Here is an 18,497-nt window from a genome sequence, read left to right as displayed (position 1 = left end):
CAATGTCATTTCATTTCATTTGTTTGCTCCTTCTATCTTACTATCTTTGTGAATTTCTCCCCCTTTGTTAATAATTAACACAAAAGGTGAGCTTAAATTATAGATAGGTTGGGGTAAAACCATGTGAAATAAGGATCATTTTCCTAATTTGGTTCAATCTAGATTACTTGCAAAAGATATTTAACTCGGTTTGATCAAGGACAAGCTTCTTCACACCTCCAAATAAGGGTTATCTTGTACCATATTGAGTTAAACAGTTGTAGCTTATTTTCTAGATCAAACACTAGGTTTATAAGCCCACAAATATGTGATATGCTACCACTAGATCATTTCAAGCATACAAGCAATAGTGGTACCATACAAGCATCAAATTCATTTAATTTTAATGAATGAGCCTAGGACATGATACGAATGACTAGATGCACTAAACAAGTCCTTAGTAATGGATAGATGACATGTCAATCAACTTTACCTTGCTTTGCTCGAAGGAGAGGCATGTCATATAATGGGGGGGTGCATCAACACATATTGGAGAAGTCAAGTATGTTCAATTCATTCCTTAGCTTACAAAACCTCTTTTCATCAAGTGGCTTGGTGAAGATATCGGCAAGTTAATCTTCAGTGCCCACACTCTCAATACAAATGTCACCTTTTTGTTGATAATCTATTATGAAATGATGGCGGACATCAATATGCTTTGTTCTTGAATGTTGAACCAGGTTGTTAGTGAGCTTTACGACACTCTCATTGTCACATAGCAATGACACTTGCTTGAATTTAATTCTAAAGTCACTCAAAGTAGCCTTCATCCAAAGTAATTGAGCACAACAACTATCGGCCGAAATGTACTCCACTTCGGCGGTTGAAAGTGCTATACTATTTTACTTCTTTGATGACCAAGACACAAGTGATCTTCTCAATAGTTGACATGTGCCCGATGTGCTCTTTCTCTCAACTTTGCATCCTGCATAATCGAAGTCCGAATATCTAATCAACTCAAATCTTGCTCCTTTGGGATACCACAATCTAACATTTTGTGTATGCTTCAAGTACCTCAATATTCTCTTTGTTGCTTTCGAATGACTTTCTCTTGGTGATGCTTGGAATCTAGCACACATGCATATACTAAACATCACATCTGGCCTTGATGCGGTCACATAAAGTAGGCTTCCAATCATAGACCGATACATCTTTTGATCCACCATGTTGCCACTAGCATCATTATCTAAGATTCCACTTGTCCCCATTGGTGTACTAATAGCTTTACTATCATCCATTCCAAACTTCTTGAGCATGTCCTTGATATACTTGTCTTGACTCACAAACATGCCATTCTTCATTTGCTTGATTTGAAGACCAAGGAAGTAGCTAAGCTCTCCAATCATAGACATCTCAAACTCACTTGCCATCATCTTGCCAAACTTCTCATAAAAATCTTGATTTGTTGACCCAAAAAATGATATCATCAACATAAATTTGGATTACAAATAAGTCATTTCTAAGCTTCTTGGTGAAGAGAGTGGTGTCAACCTTTCCCATCTTGAATCCCTTAGAGAGTAGGAAATCTCTCAATCTCTCATACCATGCTCTAGGTGCTTGTTTTAATCCATACAAAGCCTTTCTCAATTTGTAAACATGGTTGGGTTTTTTCTCATATTCAAAACTAGGAGGTTGTTCAACATACACAAGTTCATTGATGTACCCATTTAGAAATGCACTCTTCACATCTATTTGGTATAACTTGATGTTGTGGGTACAAGCATAGGCTAACAAGATCCTAATTGCTTCTAATCTTGCAACCGGAGCATATATTTCTCCAAAGTCAAGACCTTCAACTTGAGTGTAACCTTGAGCCACTAATCTTGCTTTGTTCCTTATTACTATCCCATCTTGATCTTGCTTGTTCTAAAAGACCCACCTGGTTCCAATCACATTATGATCCTTAGGCCTCTCAATTAACTCCCATACTTGGTTTCTTGTGAAGTTGTTTAGCTCTTCATGCATAGCATTGACCCAATCAATATCCTTTAAAGCTTCATCTATCTTCTTAGGTTCAATAGATGACACAAATGAGAAATGCTCATAAAATAAAGCCAATCTTGATCTAGTTTGCACACCTCTTAAAATATCACCAATGATAGTGTCCAATGAATGATCTCTTGCAACATTGGTTGGTTGAAATACTTACACTTGATTGCTTGCATTTAATTGATTACTTGGTTGAGATGATGAACTAATCACTTGTTCTTGATCTTGTACTTTGTCATCACTAGTTCTTGCTTGAACTTGATCATGAGAACTACTAGCTTGCACATTTGAGTTAGAGAGCACTTGATTCTTGTCATCTTCAATATCAATCACCTCTCTAGGCCTTATATCACCAATGTCCATGTTCTTCATTGCATTGACCAATTGAGTGCCTCTTACATCATCTAGATTCTCATTTTCCTCTTGGGAACCATTTGTTTTATCAAACTCCACATCATGAACCTCCTCAAGAGTACCACTAGCCAAATTCTAAACTCTATAAGCCTTGCTAGTAGTGGAGTAACCAAGCAAGAAACATTCATCATATTTCTTTTCAAACTTGCTCAATCTAGTGTTTTTCTTCAATATATAGCATTTACAACCAAAAACCCGAAAGTATGCTATGTTGGGCTTTCTTCCATTCAATAGCTCATAAGGTATCTTCTCCATCATGGAGTGACAATAGAGTCGGTTGCTATAATAGCAAGCCATGTTGATTGCTTTGGCCCAAAATGAATGACTCACATTGTACTCACTCAACATTGATCTTGCCATGTCAATCAAAGTTCTATTCTTCCTTTCAACTAAGCCATTTGATTGAGGAGTGTACTTGGTCGAGAATTGATGTCTAATTTTAAATTCATCACATAACTCATCAATTCTAGTATTCTTGAATTCACTACCATTGTCACTTCTAACTTTCTTTATGATTGTTTCAAACTTATTGTGAATGCCCTTGACAAATGATTTGAATGTTGCAAACACATCACTCTTGTCAACAAGAAAGAATACCCATGTGTATCTAGTGAAATCATCCACAATCATAAATTCATATTTGTTTTCACCAATGCTTGTGTATGTGGTTGGTCCAAACAAGTCCATGTGCATCAACTCAAATGCCTTAGATGTGCTCATCATGCTCTTCTTAGGATGTGTGTTACCAACTTGTTTTCTGGCTTAACATGCACTACATAGCTTATCCTTCTCAAATGTGACATCTTTCAGGCCTCTAACTAAGTCATGCTTAATCAACTTGTTCAATTGTTTCATTCCAACATGACCAAGCCTTCTATGTCATAACCAACCCATACTAGACTTAGTGATCAAACATATTGTCAATTGCGCTTCTCTAGCATTGAAATCAACCAAGTATAGATTTTCATATCTAAATTCTTTGAATATCAAGTTAGAGCCATCTACACTTATAATCTCTACATCATCCACACTAAATATGCACTTAAAACCAAGATCACACAATTGAGCTACCGACAAAATGTTGAAGTTCAAGCTCTCTACTAGTAGCACATTGGAAATGCTCAAGTCATTGGATATTGCAATCTTACCAAGCCTTTTGACCTTGCCTTTGCCACTGTCACCAAATATGATAATATCAATCACATTGCTCTTGTTTTCATTGATTGAATTGAACATTCTTGGATCACCGATCATGTGTCATGTGCACTCACTATCAAGCACCCAATGCTTTCCTCCGGCTTTATAATTGACCTATAAAAGAAGATCAATTCTTTTTAGGTACCCAAACTTGCTTGGGTCTTTGAAGGTTAGTTACCAAAGTCTTTGGTACCCAAATGGCCTTCTTCTTTGGGCCCACAAGTGGTGTACCAATGAATTTAGCCTTCACACCATTGCCACCCTTAACAAGATGTAACAAGAATCAAATTTAATTAAGGATACATTAGGTAGCTTGTTCTTGTTAGTCTTGCAATATTGCTCTATATGCCCAACTTGCTTGCATCTATTGTAAAACCGGCCATTGCCCTTCACAAAGCTAACTTTGGGAGTGACAAAGGTCGCCTTATCTTTCTTGGGGGTATAACCTAATCCCTCTTTGTTGAGAGAAAACCTTTGGCTACCTAAGCACTTTAGCAAGCGGGAATCTCCACCATAGGCATTGCCTAAGACACGAGTGAGCTCATTCATCTTCTTCTTGAGAGTCTCATTTTCCACCATTAGTGAGGCATCACAAGTGAGACCATCACTCAAAGGTGAAGTAGAACTAGTAGTGCTACATGAAGTGTTAGTGGGAGCAACTATAATGGGCTTATAAAAAGATTCATCAATAAGATCACATGTTAGTCCCACATCACATGATACAATCACTTACTCCTTCTTGGCTTCCTCTTTGACTTGCTCGATGAGAGAGGAGTGAGCTTTCTCAAGCTTAGAGTGAGCTTTGCCAAGCTTCTCATGGGCTTCCATTAGTCTCTCATGAGTGGCATTGAGCTTATCAAGGGATTGCTTAAGAAATTTGACTTTCTTGTTCAAGTCCTTGCACTCCTGTCTCTTTATCTCAAAGCAAGTATACACTTACTCACACATGTCCATGAGCTCCTCCTTAAAGTACTTCCTCCTCATCATCATCACTCCTATAAGCATCACTTTCACATTCATTCATCATCACTCATATTATATTTTACCTTGGTAGGTTTTGCCATGAGGCATGTCGAAGGAGTATCGAAGATGGAGGGCTTGTTGTTGATGACGATACTTGCTAGTGCTTTCTTGATAGAATTCTTGCCATCATCACTAGAGTCATCACTATCCGAAGAGCCATCACTGTCCTAAGTGACCACATAGCCTCCACCCTTCTTCTTCTTTGGAAGGTCAATCTCTTCTCTTTCTTCTTCTTCTTTTCTTTCTTACCCTTCTTATGCTTCTTCTTCTCATCCTCATCATTGTCACTATTATAGGAACTAATTTGCTACAACATGATCGGGACTCTTGTAATTGTAGCATCTTCTCACATATTCTTTGCTATTGGTGTGATCTCTTCTCTTTCTTGCACCATAGCCCTTCTTCATCATGAATTTTCCCATCTTACATACAAAGAGGGCCATAACTTCATCATCAATATCACTAAGATCATCATCACTTGATTCTTTCTTGGACTTGCCCTTGTTCTTGGATGATGATGAGCTAGCCTTGAATGCTATACTTTTCTTCTTCTTGTCTTCTTCTTCCTTCTTGTCATCCTTGTCATCCCCCTCCCTTTCCACACGGTATGTCTCTTGGGTCATGACATCACCTAGTATTTGGTTAGAGATAATCTCCTTCAATCCTCCTCTTATGATAAGCAATCTCAACATCTCAAATCTTGGAGATAAGCACGTCAAGAACTAATGAGAGACATCATCATACTTGATCTTCTTTCCTAAGGCCTTCAAGTCATTTACAATCACTTGCAACCGATGAAATATTTCTAGAATGCTCTCATCTTCCTTCATCTTGAAGCTTGTCAACTTATCCTTGAGAATGTACAACTTAGCACTCTTCACCACCGGTGTGCCCTCATATGTTTTCTCCAATCTCCTCCACACCTCATTTGCTCTTTCACAATCCTTGATTTTCTCAAACACATTGGAATCAATGGCATTGTATATAGTGTTAAGAGTCATTGTATTACATTGCTTGTTGGTCTTATCTTGGTTGGTGGGGTCATCGGGATCAATGATAGCATAGTCATTCTCGGTCACCTCCCATACTTAATCATTGATTGAACCAAGATATATCCTTATCTTTCTCTTCCAATAATCATAGCATGTGCCATCAAAGAACGGTGGTTTGCCCCCCACATGGTTGAACACAACTTGAGCCATAATTTGACACCGAGGTTGTTAAGCCTTCAATCAAACGATGACCACGGCTCCGATACCACTTGAAAGGTCCTAATATGGCTAGAGGGGGGTGAATAGCCTATTTAAAAATCTACAAATCAACTAGAGCAATTTGATTAGTATGACAAATAGCGAAATGCAAACTTACTCTAGCTCTACAAGGGTTGCAAGACACCTATCCAATAATTCTAGCTGCAATGATTACTAGACACACAACTTGCAATGTTACTACTCACTAAGAGCTCTCAATTTTGCTACTCTAAAGAGCTCCACTAGATGAACTTAAAATAACAAAGCAAGTTCTCAATTCTAATTACACTAAAGAGCTTACCACAACTAGTTTGTAAGAATATAAATGAGTGAGTAGGGTGATTATACTACCGTATAGAGGAGTGAACCAATTACAAGATAAATACTAAATCAATCACTGGGAGAATACCAAAGGGCAAGAGACAACCTAATTTTTCTCTTGAGGTTCACGTGCTTGCCAGCACATTAGTCCCCGTTATGTCGACCAACACTTGGTGGTTCGGCGGCTATGAGGTTTTGCACGAATCTCGTCCAGACAATTAGAACACCACAAGAACCTACCCACAAGTGAGGTAACTCAATGACACGAGCAATTCACTAGAGTTACCAGCGTCTGATCACTTATAGTGACCGTCGTCTTTTCTGTCTAGGGTGCCGGTGGCACCGTCGGACTGTCCGCACTCTACGGGCAGACACTCCACCAGTGAAGTTCCTAACCCTTGCTCAAATGTGCCAACCACCAAGTGTATCACCTTGTGCATATGTGTTAGCATATTTTCACAAATACTTTTCAAGGATGTTAGCACTCCACTAGATCCTAAATGCATATGCAATGAGTTAGAGCATCTAGTGGCACTTTGATAACATCATTTCAATATGAGTTTCACCCCTCTTAATAAAACGGTTATATAACCTAAATGTGATCACACTCGCTAAGTGTCTTGATCATAAAAACAAAATGGCTCCTACTATTTATACCTTTGCCTTGAGCCTTTTGTTTTTCTCTTTCTTCTTTTCCAAGTTCAAGCATTTAATCATCACCATGCCATCACCATCGTCATGATATTCGCCATTGCTTCATCACTTGGAGTAGTGCTATCTATCTCATAATTACTTTGATAAACTAGGTTAGCACTTAGGCTTTCATCAATTAACCAAAATCAAACTAGAGCTTTCAAAACTTTCATAAGCATTTTGTGAGCTAGCTAACTTTTCTTTTAATTTTTTATTTTTCTTTACAAGTTGCTCATCATTGACTGTGCATGCATTTGTTGTTGCACTAGCCTCAATTTGCTCAATTTAGTAGATAGTTCAATATTGAGATTAACAAATATCTCATATTGTTTAAGCAAAATTTTATATGCTTCTTATTAACTATCTAGCTTTTCTTTTATTTTTTCGAGCTTCTTTTGTTGACTAGTACAAACTTTAGTATAATTAAGATTTTGTTATATAATTTCATCATAAGAAGGCATTTCATCATCACTATCACTCTCACTAGAGGATGAGCTTTTGTTACCTCGTGTCATAAGGCACACACGAGAAGAGCTTAATGATGAGTGCTTGCGGTCTCGCCTCTTGTGATGGTGTTCTTCTTTACTTGAAGAATCATCCCATGACCTTATTGATGTGAGGACTTGGTTCTTGCACACCTTCTTCTTTGTCTTGGGTGTGGGCTTGTTTGGATAAACTTTCACAAAGTGCCCCAACTCACCGTATCCATAACATCCTCTCTTTCTTTGCTCATTTCTTTGATTGGTGAAAATGAGATCTTGAATTTGGATAGGCACACCCTTGACATTGAGCCTTTAGATCATCCTCTCCACCTTATTGATAAGTTTGATTGATTCTTCATCAAGGTCAGAGATGGAGGAGGAAGATTGATCATCATCACTTGAATCATCATCATCCTCTTCTTCTTCATCTTCATTTGAGGAGCTTGAATTTGAGCTTGTCTCAACTTGCTTGCCCTTCATCCTTGTTTTCTCACTACATGCGAGAGCTTTGCCTTTGCTTGATGAAGAGACTTCTTCTTGACCCATCTTGCATGACATTTCAAATGCCACTATTTTACCAATAACTATGGCAGGGGGTCATGGTGCTCAAGTCCTTCGTGTTGTGAAGGATGGTGATAATCTTTGCATATTTCTTTTATGGTAGCACAGAGATGATCTTTCTCACAATGTCCGCATCACCTAGCTTTGTTAATCCTATATAATTGAGCTCATTGATTGTTAGATTCAAATGAGAATACATATCACAAACAAATACATCATCATTCATTTTAAAAGAATCATAACTTTGTTGAGCTAGGCAATATTTTTGCTCACGGACATTACTTGTGTCGTCATAGGAGCTCTTGGAATTTTAACCAAATTTTATGTGTCGTATTTAAAGTGAACACTTGATTAAAAATATCCATGCTAAAAGATTCGAACAAGCAATTTTTAGCTCTAGCGTTGAAATGAATCTTTTTTTCTTCACTCTTTGTGGGTTTATCAGGATTCTTAATGTGTTTCATCCCATCACTGAGTGACTCTCCAAACACCTAAATCTACCTGCCTCAAGGTAACAAGTCATTCTAGCTTTGTAGTAGGGGAAGTTAGTACCGTCAAAGTGCGGAGGTCTAGAGGTATCCATCCCAACCACTCTAAATAGCGTCGGCTCAACGGCGATTAAGCCAAAGGTCCAAATTGAGCCAACCGGCTCTGATACCACTTGTAGAGGACCATGACGCCTAAGAGGAAGGGGTGAATTCAACAACTTAAAATTCTAACTCTAAACTATGGCCACTTTTTTTAACCTTAGCAAAACCTATGCAAAAGATAAACTATCTAAATGTGCAACTACGGTTTTCCTATTGTGTTGCTATCTCTACCACAAAAGGAGTAATACAATCAATGTAAATGCGGAAGCTAAAGAGCAAGGTAGAGATATACAAACTCCCGTCGATGACTCTGGTATTTTTACCGAGGTATCGAGAAGCACGCAAGCTTCCCCCTAGTCCTCATTAGAGCCCCTCGCAAGGAATCCCTCGTAAAGGGCCAAGCTCTCGGTCGGATAACTCCGTGGATAGCCTCGGGTCTTCCCCACGTGCAAGCGGATCTTCGACGTGCCTTCTGGCAAGCCTCTTCCAGATGCTCCCTGCCGTCTTCACTACCAACCTTTTGGTCAAAATGCCACAGGCCTTGTTCCCTCTGGTACACGGTGGCGGCCACACCACAACCACGGTTGGTGTGATCTCGCAAGACTATAAGTCCCTCTGATGTACAACAATGGTGCGCGCAAGCACCGAGTGGTTAGAGGTATGCAAACCTCACTAAATACTAGGCCTAAACCTAGAGCAAGCGCATAAGCGGTGGTCTAATCAACCTAAATACTTCGCAAACACACCTACGCTAATCACCTAATGAATCACTAAGCACTATGCAAGTGAAGATCACTAAAATGGTGTATCAACACCCTTGATATATTTCCTCAGCTCCACACACTTTAAATGCTTAGTTGGGGGTCTATTTATAAGCCTCACTGAGAAAGTAGCCGTTGAAGATGAAATCCCGCTTTTCTGCTACTGACCGGACGCTGACCACGTCCTGACCGGACGTGTTCGGTCGTCCCGACCGTTAGAGCCACGATTAACTGATCGGACGCTGCCAACGTCCTGGTCACATGCCACCGCTTGGTCCTATGTCCTTTCGCCGGTCTGGAATCTTTATGTACTTGATCGGACACTACAGTCCTATGTCCGATCGATTTGTCGCCAGCGTCCGGTCATGCCTGCTAGTTGCCGAGCCTCTTGATCGGAGCGTCCGGTCGCTTTTCAGCCATCGTCCGGTCACCTCTGTGAGCTCGTTTTTTTCGTGATCTTGTGTCCGACTTGGTTCCTATCTTCGTGCTTGGATTTTGCTTGATATCTTGGGTCTTCTATTATGCTTCTAAGGTCTTACTTATGGTGTTGATCATCAGATCATCACATCGCCTTCGTCCAAGTCACATCTTGCACCCTATTGAACTACAAAACAATCACTTGCAAATTCATTAGTCCAATTTGATTGTGTTGGTCATCAAACACCAAAATCCAAAGTAAATGGACCTAGGGTCCATTTTCCTTATAAAGAGGGTGACTGACCGGACGCTGGGTGAGTTCGGTCAGGGATGACCGGTGTCCGGTCTCGAATGGAAGCTTACTGGAAATGACTGGACGCTAGGGGTCCTGCGTCCGGTCACTTCGTAGCAGCGCGTCCGATCACAACTTAAATGTACTGATGACCGTTGAGATCGGGCGATCAGCGTTTGAAGTAGGGGCCATGTGCATGCATCGCGTGATCGGACGCTGGGGTCTAGCGTCCTGGTCGATCTAACAAGCGCGTCCGATCGCCCCGATTTTCAATGGACTGAGGAGCCAACAACTCTATTTCGTGGGGGCTTCTATTTAAGTCCCTATGGCCGACTCAAGCTCACTCTCTTGGCCTATTTGCATTGACATAGCAACCTTATGAGCTTAGCCACAGCCCTCCCACTCATCTACATCAGTGATTCATCATCTTTGTGAGATTGGAAGAGAATCCAAGTGCATTGCTTGAGTGATTGTATCTAGAGGCACCTGGTGTTCGTGTTTTGCTGTGAGATTCGCTTGTTGCTCTTGGTGGTTACCACCACCTAGATGGCTTGGAGCAGCGGAGGAAGGATTGGCACGAGTTGATGATTGTTTGTGGCCATCTTCGTTGATTGTGAGGGGATTTGTACCTTCTCCGGTAGAGCGCCGAAAGGTAACTCTAGTGGATTGCTCAGTGTCATTGAGTTACCTCACTTGTGGGTAGATTCTTGCGGTGTCCAATTGTGTGGACGAGGTTCGCGCAACACCTCTTAGCCACCGAACCACTAAGTGTTGGTCGACACAACGAGGACGTAGCGTGTTGGCAAGCACGTGAACTTCGGGAGAAAATTAGGTTATCTCTTGCCCTTTAGTGTTCTCCTGATGATTGATTAAGTATTCATCTTGTGATTGGTTCACTTCTCTATGCTTCGGTATAATCATCTCGCTTACTCATTTATATTTTCGCGAACTAGCTATATCAAGCTCTTTAGTGTAGCTAGAATTGAGAGCTTACTTTATAGATTAAGTTCATCTAGTGGAACTCTTTAGTGTAGCAATTGTGAGAGCTCTTAGTGAGTAATGACCTTAGTAGATTGTGTGCTAGTGATCATAACAACTAGAATTGTTAGATAGGTGGCTTACAACCCTTGTAGAGCTAGAGTAAGTTTGGTTTTCGTTATTTGTCATACTAATCAAATTGCTCTAGTTGGTTTGTAAATTTTTAAATAGGCTATTCACCCCCTCTAGCCATATTAGGATCTTTCAATGGATAGGGGTAAAAATACATGGATAAAGTTCGTCCTTCTGTCCAAAAGTTAACACCAGTTATGGGCACTTCACAGAGCAGGGGTAAAGTCTCCCTTCATTTTGAAATCGCAAGGTAAAATCACAAAGTTAAAAAAAATAAGGATAAAATCATCATTTCGCTTGAAAACAGGGGTAGAAACATTTAAGCCCTAATTAAAAAAAACATCGCGTTCACACTTAAAATTTAGGCAAAATTGACCAAAACTTTATTGAGATGAGTCATAATGACATCGAGCTAGTTTGCGCAGACAGGTGCAGCTAGATTTAAATGTGGGACCCACGTTAAAAGCTGGATCAGTAAAATTAAAACATCACGTTCACATCTTAATTTTTTTAAATGACTGAAATTAGTTAGGAAATGACTCATTATAGCAATAGCAACATTATGCAGATTATTGCAGGAATATCAACATGTGAGTCTCACGTACTTTGTATCATCTAACCCACCAATTTATACTAATAAATGATTAATTGAGCTAAAGGCTTATCCACTAATAATCTACTCCCCATACTCTGCCCTCTTCATCTGCTTGTTTGGATATTATCGTATTCATCCTTAATCCATATGTGTTGGGAATGTATTGAAGTAGAATTTGAACTAAATTATATCTCAATTCACACCAACACATGTGGATTGAGGTGAATGGAGGTATTCGGCTGATACCCAAATCCATTATAGCTCGGATGATTTTGGATAATTCAATAGTATTCTGTGAGAGAGAATAAGCTGAAACAAGCTGAAATAATCCAAGACCAGATCAGCCGAACACACTCAATATGACAACATCTAAATAAGGCATTGTTTGTATGCACATGTATTCATCTCAATCCATATATGTTGAAATGGAATTAAATTAAGTTATATTTCAATCCACTCCAACATATATGAATTGAAGTAGATACACATACATCCAAACAAGATCTAAGACCTAAGGTCTAAGGTCTAAGAGTTTGTTTGGCTGCACATAAATTCACTTCAATTCACATGGCTTCAGAGGGATTGAGTTGGAATTTAAGGTCTTATTTGAAATGTTAATGTATTAACATTAATTCACATGTGTTAATGTAGATTTGAGTAGAATTTAATTTAAGCTCTACTTCAATCCATATAGCACACTTGAATTTAGTTGGATACCATAACATTCGAACAAGGCGTTAGGTGAGTAAGGGTTTGAATAAGGGTATATTGGATAATCCGCTCATCGTCGCCACCGCTTGGTCTAGCTCTCGCTGCATTCGTCTTCCCCGCCCGTCCCCTGATCTCAGATCCATACCAAACGAAATCCACACTAAACCCCCCCGCCCCAGGCTGCGCACGCATGAAACCCTAGTGACCCCGTCCAGATCTCCGCGTCCGGATCACTGCGCGGCGCCGCCATGGCGACCCCCGCGCTGGACTCCCTCCCGGCGCCGCTCCGGTCGCTGCGGCTCAAGACGAAGCAGCAGGAGCTCCTGCTCCGCGTCTCGGCGCTGGCGCTCATCTACATGCTCGCCTTCGCCGTCCGCCTCTTCTCCGTCCTCCGCTACGAGTCCATGATCCACGAGTTCGACCCCTACTTCAACTACCGCACCACGATCTTCCTCACCGAGAACGGCTTCAGCGAGTTCTGGAACTGGTTCGACTCCGAGAGCTGGTACCCGCTCGGGCGCGTCGTCGGTGGGACGCTCTTCCCGGGTCTCATGGTGACCGCCGCGTTGCTCCACCGCCTCCTCCGCGCGCTCTCCCTCGCCGTCCACATCCGCGAGGTCTGCGTCCTCACCGCGCCCTTCTTCGCCGCCAACACCACTCTCGTCGCCTACGCCTTCGGCCGCGAGATCTGGGACTCCGGGGCGGGGCTCGTCGCCGCAGCGCTCATCGCCATCGTCCCTGGCTACATCTCCCGCTCCGTCGCGGGGTCCTACGATAACGAGGGCGTCGCCATCTTCGCCCTGCTGCTCACCTTCTATCTCTTCGTGCGCGCCGTCAACACGGGGTCGCTCGCCTGGGCGCTCGCCTCGGCGTTCGGCTACTTCTACATGGTGTCGGCATGGGGAGGCTACGTGTTCATCATCAATCTCGTCCCGCTCTATGTGCTTGTGCTGCTTGTCACTGGGAGGTATTCACAGAGGCTCTACGTGGCCTACAATTGCATGTATGTGCTTGGGATGTTGCTTGCGATGCAGATCCGTTTCGTTGGATTCCAGCATGTGCAGTCCGGGGAGCACATGGCTGCTATGGGAGTCTTCTTCCTCTTGCAGGTAATTTTCATTTGCACTCTTATGGCATGGGCTGATGCAATTTGGAAACTGAGACCAAATGAGCACCCCTTTGAAGACTATATATAACTGATTTAGTAGATAGATTGTTATAAGAATGCTGGAGTGGTTTGATGACTGACATATTAGAACCTGTGTCCTATCTTCCGTTACCCGTGCCGGCGAGTGGTGTTTGGCGTGTGCCCAATAAATCTGCTGAAGTGTATACTCGTGATCTAGTCATACACTTGCACCCGTGCTAGTGTCCATGTAACACTGAGATTAGAATAGTCAAACTTAACTTAAATGGGTGAGGTCAAATTAAATGCTACATTAGTTGCTTAAGTCTGAGCTGGCTGCAGCATGCATCAGAAATCATTGATTTGGGAAAATTCATATTGATACCCAAATACCTGACAACGTTATCAGATACCCAAATGCCTGACAACATTATCAGATTCTGCTTCATTGTACGCAGCCTTTAGATATTGTTGTTAATTATCTTTCTTTCATTTACCATATACAACTGTTGATTCTGTATCGGGTTAGTAAAGGTAAAATGGGTAATACGTGACTATTGAAGATGCCATCCATCCCACTAGTGCTGTGATGCTTATTGCCTATATTTATTCAACACTAGCAAAAGTGTAGTGCCATCCTGAATTGTTGATACTAGGTTTGCTGCCTATATCATCTGTTCTAGTTGAAGGTCTTCCTGTAGTTTTGGACAAGCATGTATAAATGAGGGCTAAAACAATCCTTTCTTTTATCAGGTTTTCTTCTTCTTGGACTGGGTGAAATACCTGCTAAATGATGCCAGGCTATTCAAGTCATTCCTTCGAATTACTCTTACATGTGTGATTACTGTTGGCACCCTGGCTCTTGGAATTGGTACTGCATCTGGTTACATCTCCCCTTGGACAGGACGGTTTTACTCCCTGCTTGATCCTACCTATGCAAAGGACCATATACCAATCATTGCGTCTGTTTCTGAGCATCAGCCAACAGCATGGTCATCTTTCATGTTTGACTTCCACATCCTCCTTTTCCTGTTCCCAGCTGGCCTTTATTTCTGTTTCAAGCGCCTGTCAGATGCCACGATATTTATTGTTATGTATGGCCTCACGAGTATGTACTTTGCTGGTGTGATGGTCCGGTTAATTCTTGTGGCAGCACCAGCCGTTTGTCTTATTAGTGCTATTGCTGCATCTGCTACAATAAAGAATCTGACCACTTTGATTCGGACAAAGAGCAGAAGTCCACAGACCACTTCTGGAAAAACAACTGGCTCAAAGGCAGCTGCAAAGGTTTTTTTTTCCTATTTTCTTTCTCTCAGAGCTATTTTTTACGATATAGTGAGCAGCAAAGCCTTTTAAGGTTGAAATAAAACAAAGCCTTGCAAATCTTAGTCAAGGTGCACTTGATTGCTTTTACAATTTCCTTTAGGCATTTTACCTCCTAGAAAAAGATGGAAAGCTCTAATATATAATTTCATATACGGATGAAATTTATGGATCTAAAAAAGGGTCACTGTTTTCCCAGGTTTTCTCCAGAGCCCTTGTTAGAAATGACTGTTGTTTTAAGGGATGAGTGTACTTTATTTAGGATTTGCAAAGCTGTATAAATATTTTCCCAGGATAAAAAATGTTTTAGTTTACTTCTATTACCGTTGACACAACATACATTTGTTTTTTTCCCGATGTAATTTACTGAAGAATTGTATTTATGTTAGAAATTTATTAGCTTTAACTTCACTTTCACTCTGTGTAACTAATATGGGCTCTTATGTAAACAGGGAGCAGTTGATCAAACTTTACCATTCCAACACAATGCAGCTATTGCTCTTCTTCTGGGTGCCTTTTACTTGCTCAGTAGGTATGCCATACACTGCACGTGGGTGACATCTGAGGCTTACTCTTCTCCATCTATAGTTTTGGCCGCAAGGGGTCATAATGGTGGAAGAGTCATCTTTGATGATTATCGTGAGGCATACTATTGGCTTCGTCAGAACACTCCTCCTGATGCTAAGATTATGTCTTGGTGGGACTATGGATACCAAATTACAGCTATGGGTAACAGAACTGTCATTGTTGATAACAATACATGGAATAACACACACATAGCTACAGTTGGACGTGCTATGTCATCTTACGAAGATGAAGCATATGAGATCATGCAATCACTTGATGTGAACTACGTGCTTGTTGTATTTGGAGGTGTTACTGGATATTCTTCAGATGATATCAACAAGTAAGATTGTCTACTTAATTATGATGCGGTTTTCAATGCCTTTTATTTAATGTGTGAAGTGAGCCAAAAACATTTTATCTTGCTATTTGTTTTATGAAGAACACTTGGTCTTACTTAGCTGCTCTTTTCAAGGTTCTTATGGATGGTACGTATTGGTGGAGGAGTTTTTCCTGTAATCAAAGAGCCAGATTACCTTGTTAATGGGGAGTATCGGATTGACAAGGGGGCAGCACCAAAAATGCTGAACTGCCTAATGTAAGTTTCCAATACATTGACAAGCCTTTTTTTGTGTGTGTGTTACTGTTTTCATTTGTTGCTCCGTTTTTTTTTCCCAAAACCTATATGTGAAACTTAAAAACCTTTTACATTGTGAAGCCTCTCACACTCCCTCCCCTCCCTCTGGAACTGCCATGTGTAACATTTTCTATGAGACAAATTCCTTCCTGATGAATATTGGATAAAAGTTTATCGTTTGAAACAATTTGTTTGATCTATTTTACTACATACACTGCTTGCCTGCGGTTTAATGAATATATAACTTAACCGAGGTGCTTTATTTGTGCTTCACTCACTACCTGGTATTAAGGTACAGATGTAGTATCAACAGAGTTGCCAAAGTTTTTTTAATGTGCAGATCTTTCAACCTTTGAATATAAGGAAATTATGTTTGATCTGATGTTTGTAGATGCATGGTACTCCACCTTTAGTTGTTCAAATGGACTGTTTTAGTTTTATTATTACTACCCATACATGCATGATTATTAGAATTGCCCAAGAGTATTAGTGAAAGCTGCCTTTTTAGCTATTTACAGAGAGGATTCCTCTGGAAATATTCATGTTTAGCACAGATTTGGAAAAACAACATTTGTGTTGTGAGATAAGACAGCATCTTTCGAAATATGTGCTACTTTGTCTAACCTTTCCTGTGCCTTATCTCATACTATGTTTGGCAGGTACAAGCTTTGTTACTACCGATTTGGAGAACTTACCACTGAATATGGAAAGCCTCCAGGGTATGGCACATCTTTACCATTGTTTCTGAGCATTTGTGTTTCTTGACAAGTTCAAGGTTGTCTTATATTTTTTGTTTAAAATGAAGATGTCAATTTTTTTTTTTGTGTGTGTTTCAGAAATAGTTGTTTATACTTCATCATCCTTTTAGGATTGTTTTTTTGGTCATATAAGCTAGAAAGTATGCTTGCGTGTTATAGGCTGCGTATTGATGGCAGTATTCCTTTTTCTTTTCAATGCAGGTATGATCGTGTACGGGGAGTGGAGATTGGCAACAAAGATATAAAACTTGAATACTTGGAGGAGGCATTTACAACTTCAAACTGGATAGTGCGCATATACAAGGTGAAACCCCCAAAGAACAGGTCCTGAGGCATCTTCGCTAGTGGAGTGGTTAGAGCTATTACCTCAGACAAGTACATTATTGTCAACAATCTGAGTGGCTACAGGAGACGGCGGGGTGGTTGTTATTGGCACCTGCTTTGGCGAGACTGACTATAGTAGCCATAGCATCAGTTCAGCTCAAAAGTCAAGAACATCTTTCCCTCTATTTGGTTTAGGTGTGATCGGTTTCAGAAGAACCAATTGTGACAACAGCGAGTACTTTTTGATTGTTAAGCATGTCATGACCTGACTTCGAAAGTTTTTGTAGGCGCAATGACATATTTGAGTAGAAAACTTGTCTTTGATCAATGCAAGGCAAGGTAAATTTTCCAGCACTAAACACAAAATATGAACTGTCGGTTCTGTTCTCTCTATTATGTGTTTACATCATCCAATATAGGCGCATAGATCAGTTTTTATGCTGTCTATCTTCATATATCTGTTTGTTAGCAGAAAGTGTTCGTCACGTGGATGCATCGCGGCCTCAGAGGCATCTTGAACATCGCTCACAATTCTTGCTCGTCAGTTCACTAGCAAGAACGCCCATATTTCTCCTGTCTTGACTCCTATGCTTACCTTCGCATTTTAGACGTTAAATCAGATTCCAGATCTTGATGCAAGCTCAAATCAGGCTCCTTATGAGCATTCTATTCGCATTTTAGACGTTAATTGAGATTCCAGATCTTGACGCAAGGTTAAATCTAGCTCTCTTTGGTAGGACTTATTTGCGGTAGGACTTATTTGCGGTTGTGACTGATTTATTGTGAAAGAAAAACTACTATTCTATAACTGAAAAATAAGACCAATTCTAGTTAATAAGCTCAAGCGAACATAGCTGTATGTTTCCAGAATCCAAGAATATTGTGTCACTGCTCCTGTACGCCGTGCACGAGAACAGCCAGCCTTCCGATTTGAGCTAGGCCAAGGCTGTACTGCCTCTGTCCCAAAAAATATGCAATTCTACCTCAGTCAAACTTTGAACTAAAGTTTTATCAAATTTAACTTTATAAATTAGATCAAATTTATAAAAAGAGTATCAATATTTATAACATAAAATATATATGCAACAAAAATATATCTCATAACGAATCTAATAACACTTATTTAACATAACACTAGTGAAATGCACTATGGGTCCTAAAACTTTTTCCTATTTCTCATCTAGGTCCAGGTATTTCTTTTTCCCGTTCATCTGGATCTATGAATTTTTCTCCACTTCTCACCTAGGTCCTAAGTACTTTTTTTTTCCACTCATCTGGGTCCATGAACTTTTCCCACTTCTCACCTAGGTCCACAGCAGG

The 18,497-nt window shown here is 40.5% G+C and overlaps 1 protein-coding gene across 1 annotated transcript; it reads left to right on the top strand.

Moving 5' to 3' along the window:
* Positions 1 to 12,489: 12,489 nt before the first annotated feature.
* LOC136492754 (dolichyl-diphosphooligosaccharide--protein glycosyltransferase subunit STT3B) lies at positions 12,490 to 17,505 on the top strand. Its single transcript, XM_066488763.1, has 6 exons — positions 12,490 to 13,554; positions 14,325 to 14,858; positions 15,347 to 15,801; positions 15,934 to 16,056; positions 16,755 to 16,814; positions 17,055 to 17,505. The coding sequence occupies exons 1-6, from the start codon at positions 12,694 to 12,696 to the stop codon at positions 17,182 to 17,184; spliced, it is 2,163 nt and encodes a 720-aa protein (XP_066344860.1). The 5' UTR covers positions 12,490 to 12,693; the 3' UTR covers positions 17,185 to 17,505.
* Positions 17,506 to 18,497: the final 992 nt, after the last annotated feature.

Source organism: Miscanthus floridulus, chromosome 11 (genome assembly GCF_019320115.1).
Source record: "Miscanthus floridulus cultivar M001 chromosome 11, ASM1932011v1, whole genome shotgun sequence".
NCBI lineage: Eukaryota > Viridiplantae > Streptophyta > Magnoliopsida > Poales > Poaceae > Miscanthus > Miscanthus floridulus.
This window is presented reverse-complemented; position numbering and strand designations above follow the sequence as displayed.

What these genes read in the sequence shown, in the direction of transcription:
- LOC136492754 (XM_066488763.1), top strand. Translation starts at nt 12,694, where the DNA reads ATGGCGACCCCCGCGCTGGACTCCCTCCCGGCGCCGCTCCGGTCGCTG. An exon ending in GAGTCTTCTTCCTCTTGCAG is followed by an intron (nt 13,555 to 14,324) that starts GTAATTTTCATT and finishes TTCTTTTATCAG; the next exon opens with GTTTTCTTCTTCTTGGACTG. An exon ending in GCTCAAAGGCAGCTGCAAAG is followed by an intron (nt 14,859 to 15,346) that starts GTTTTTTTTTCC and finishes TTATGTAAACAG; the next exon opens with GGAGCAGTTGATCAAACTTT.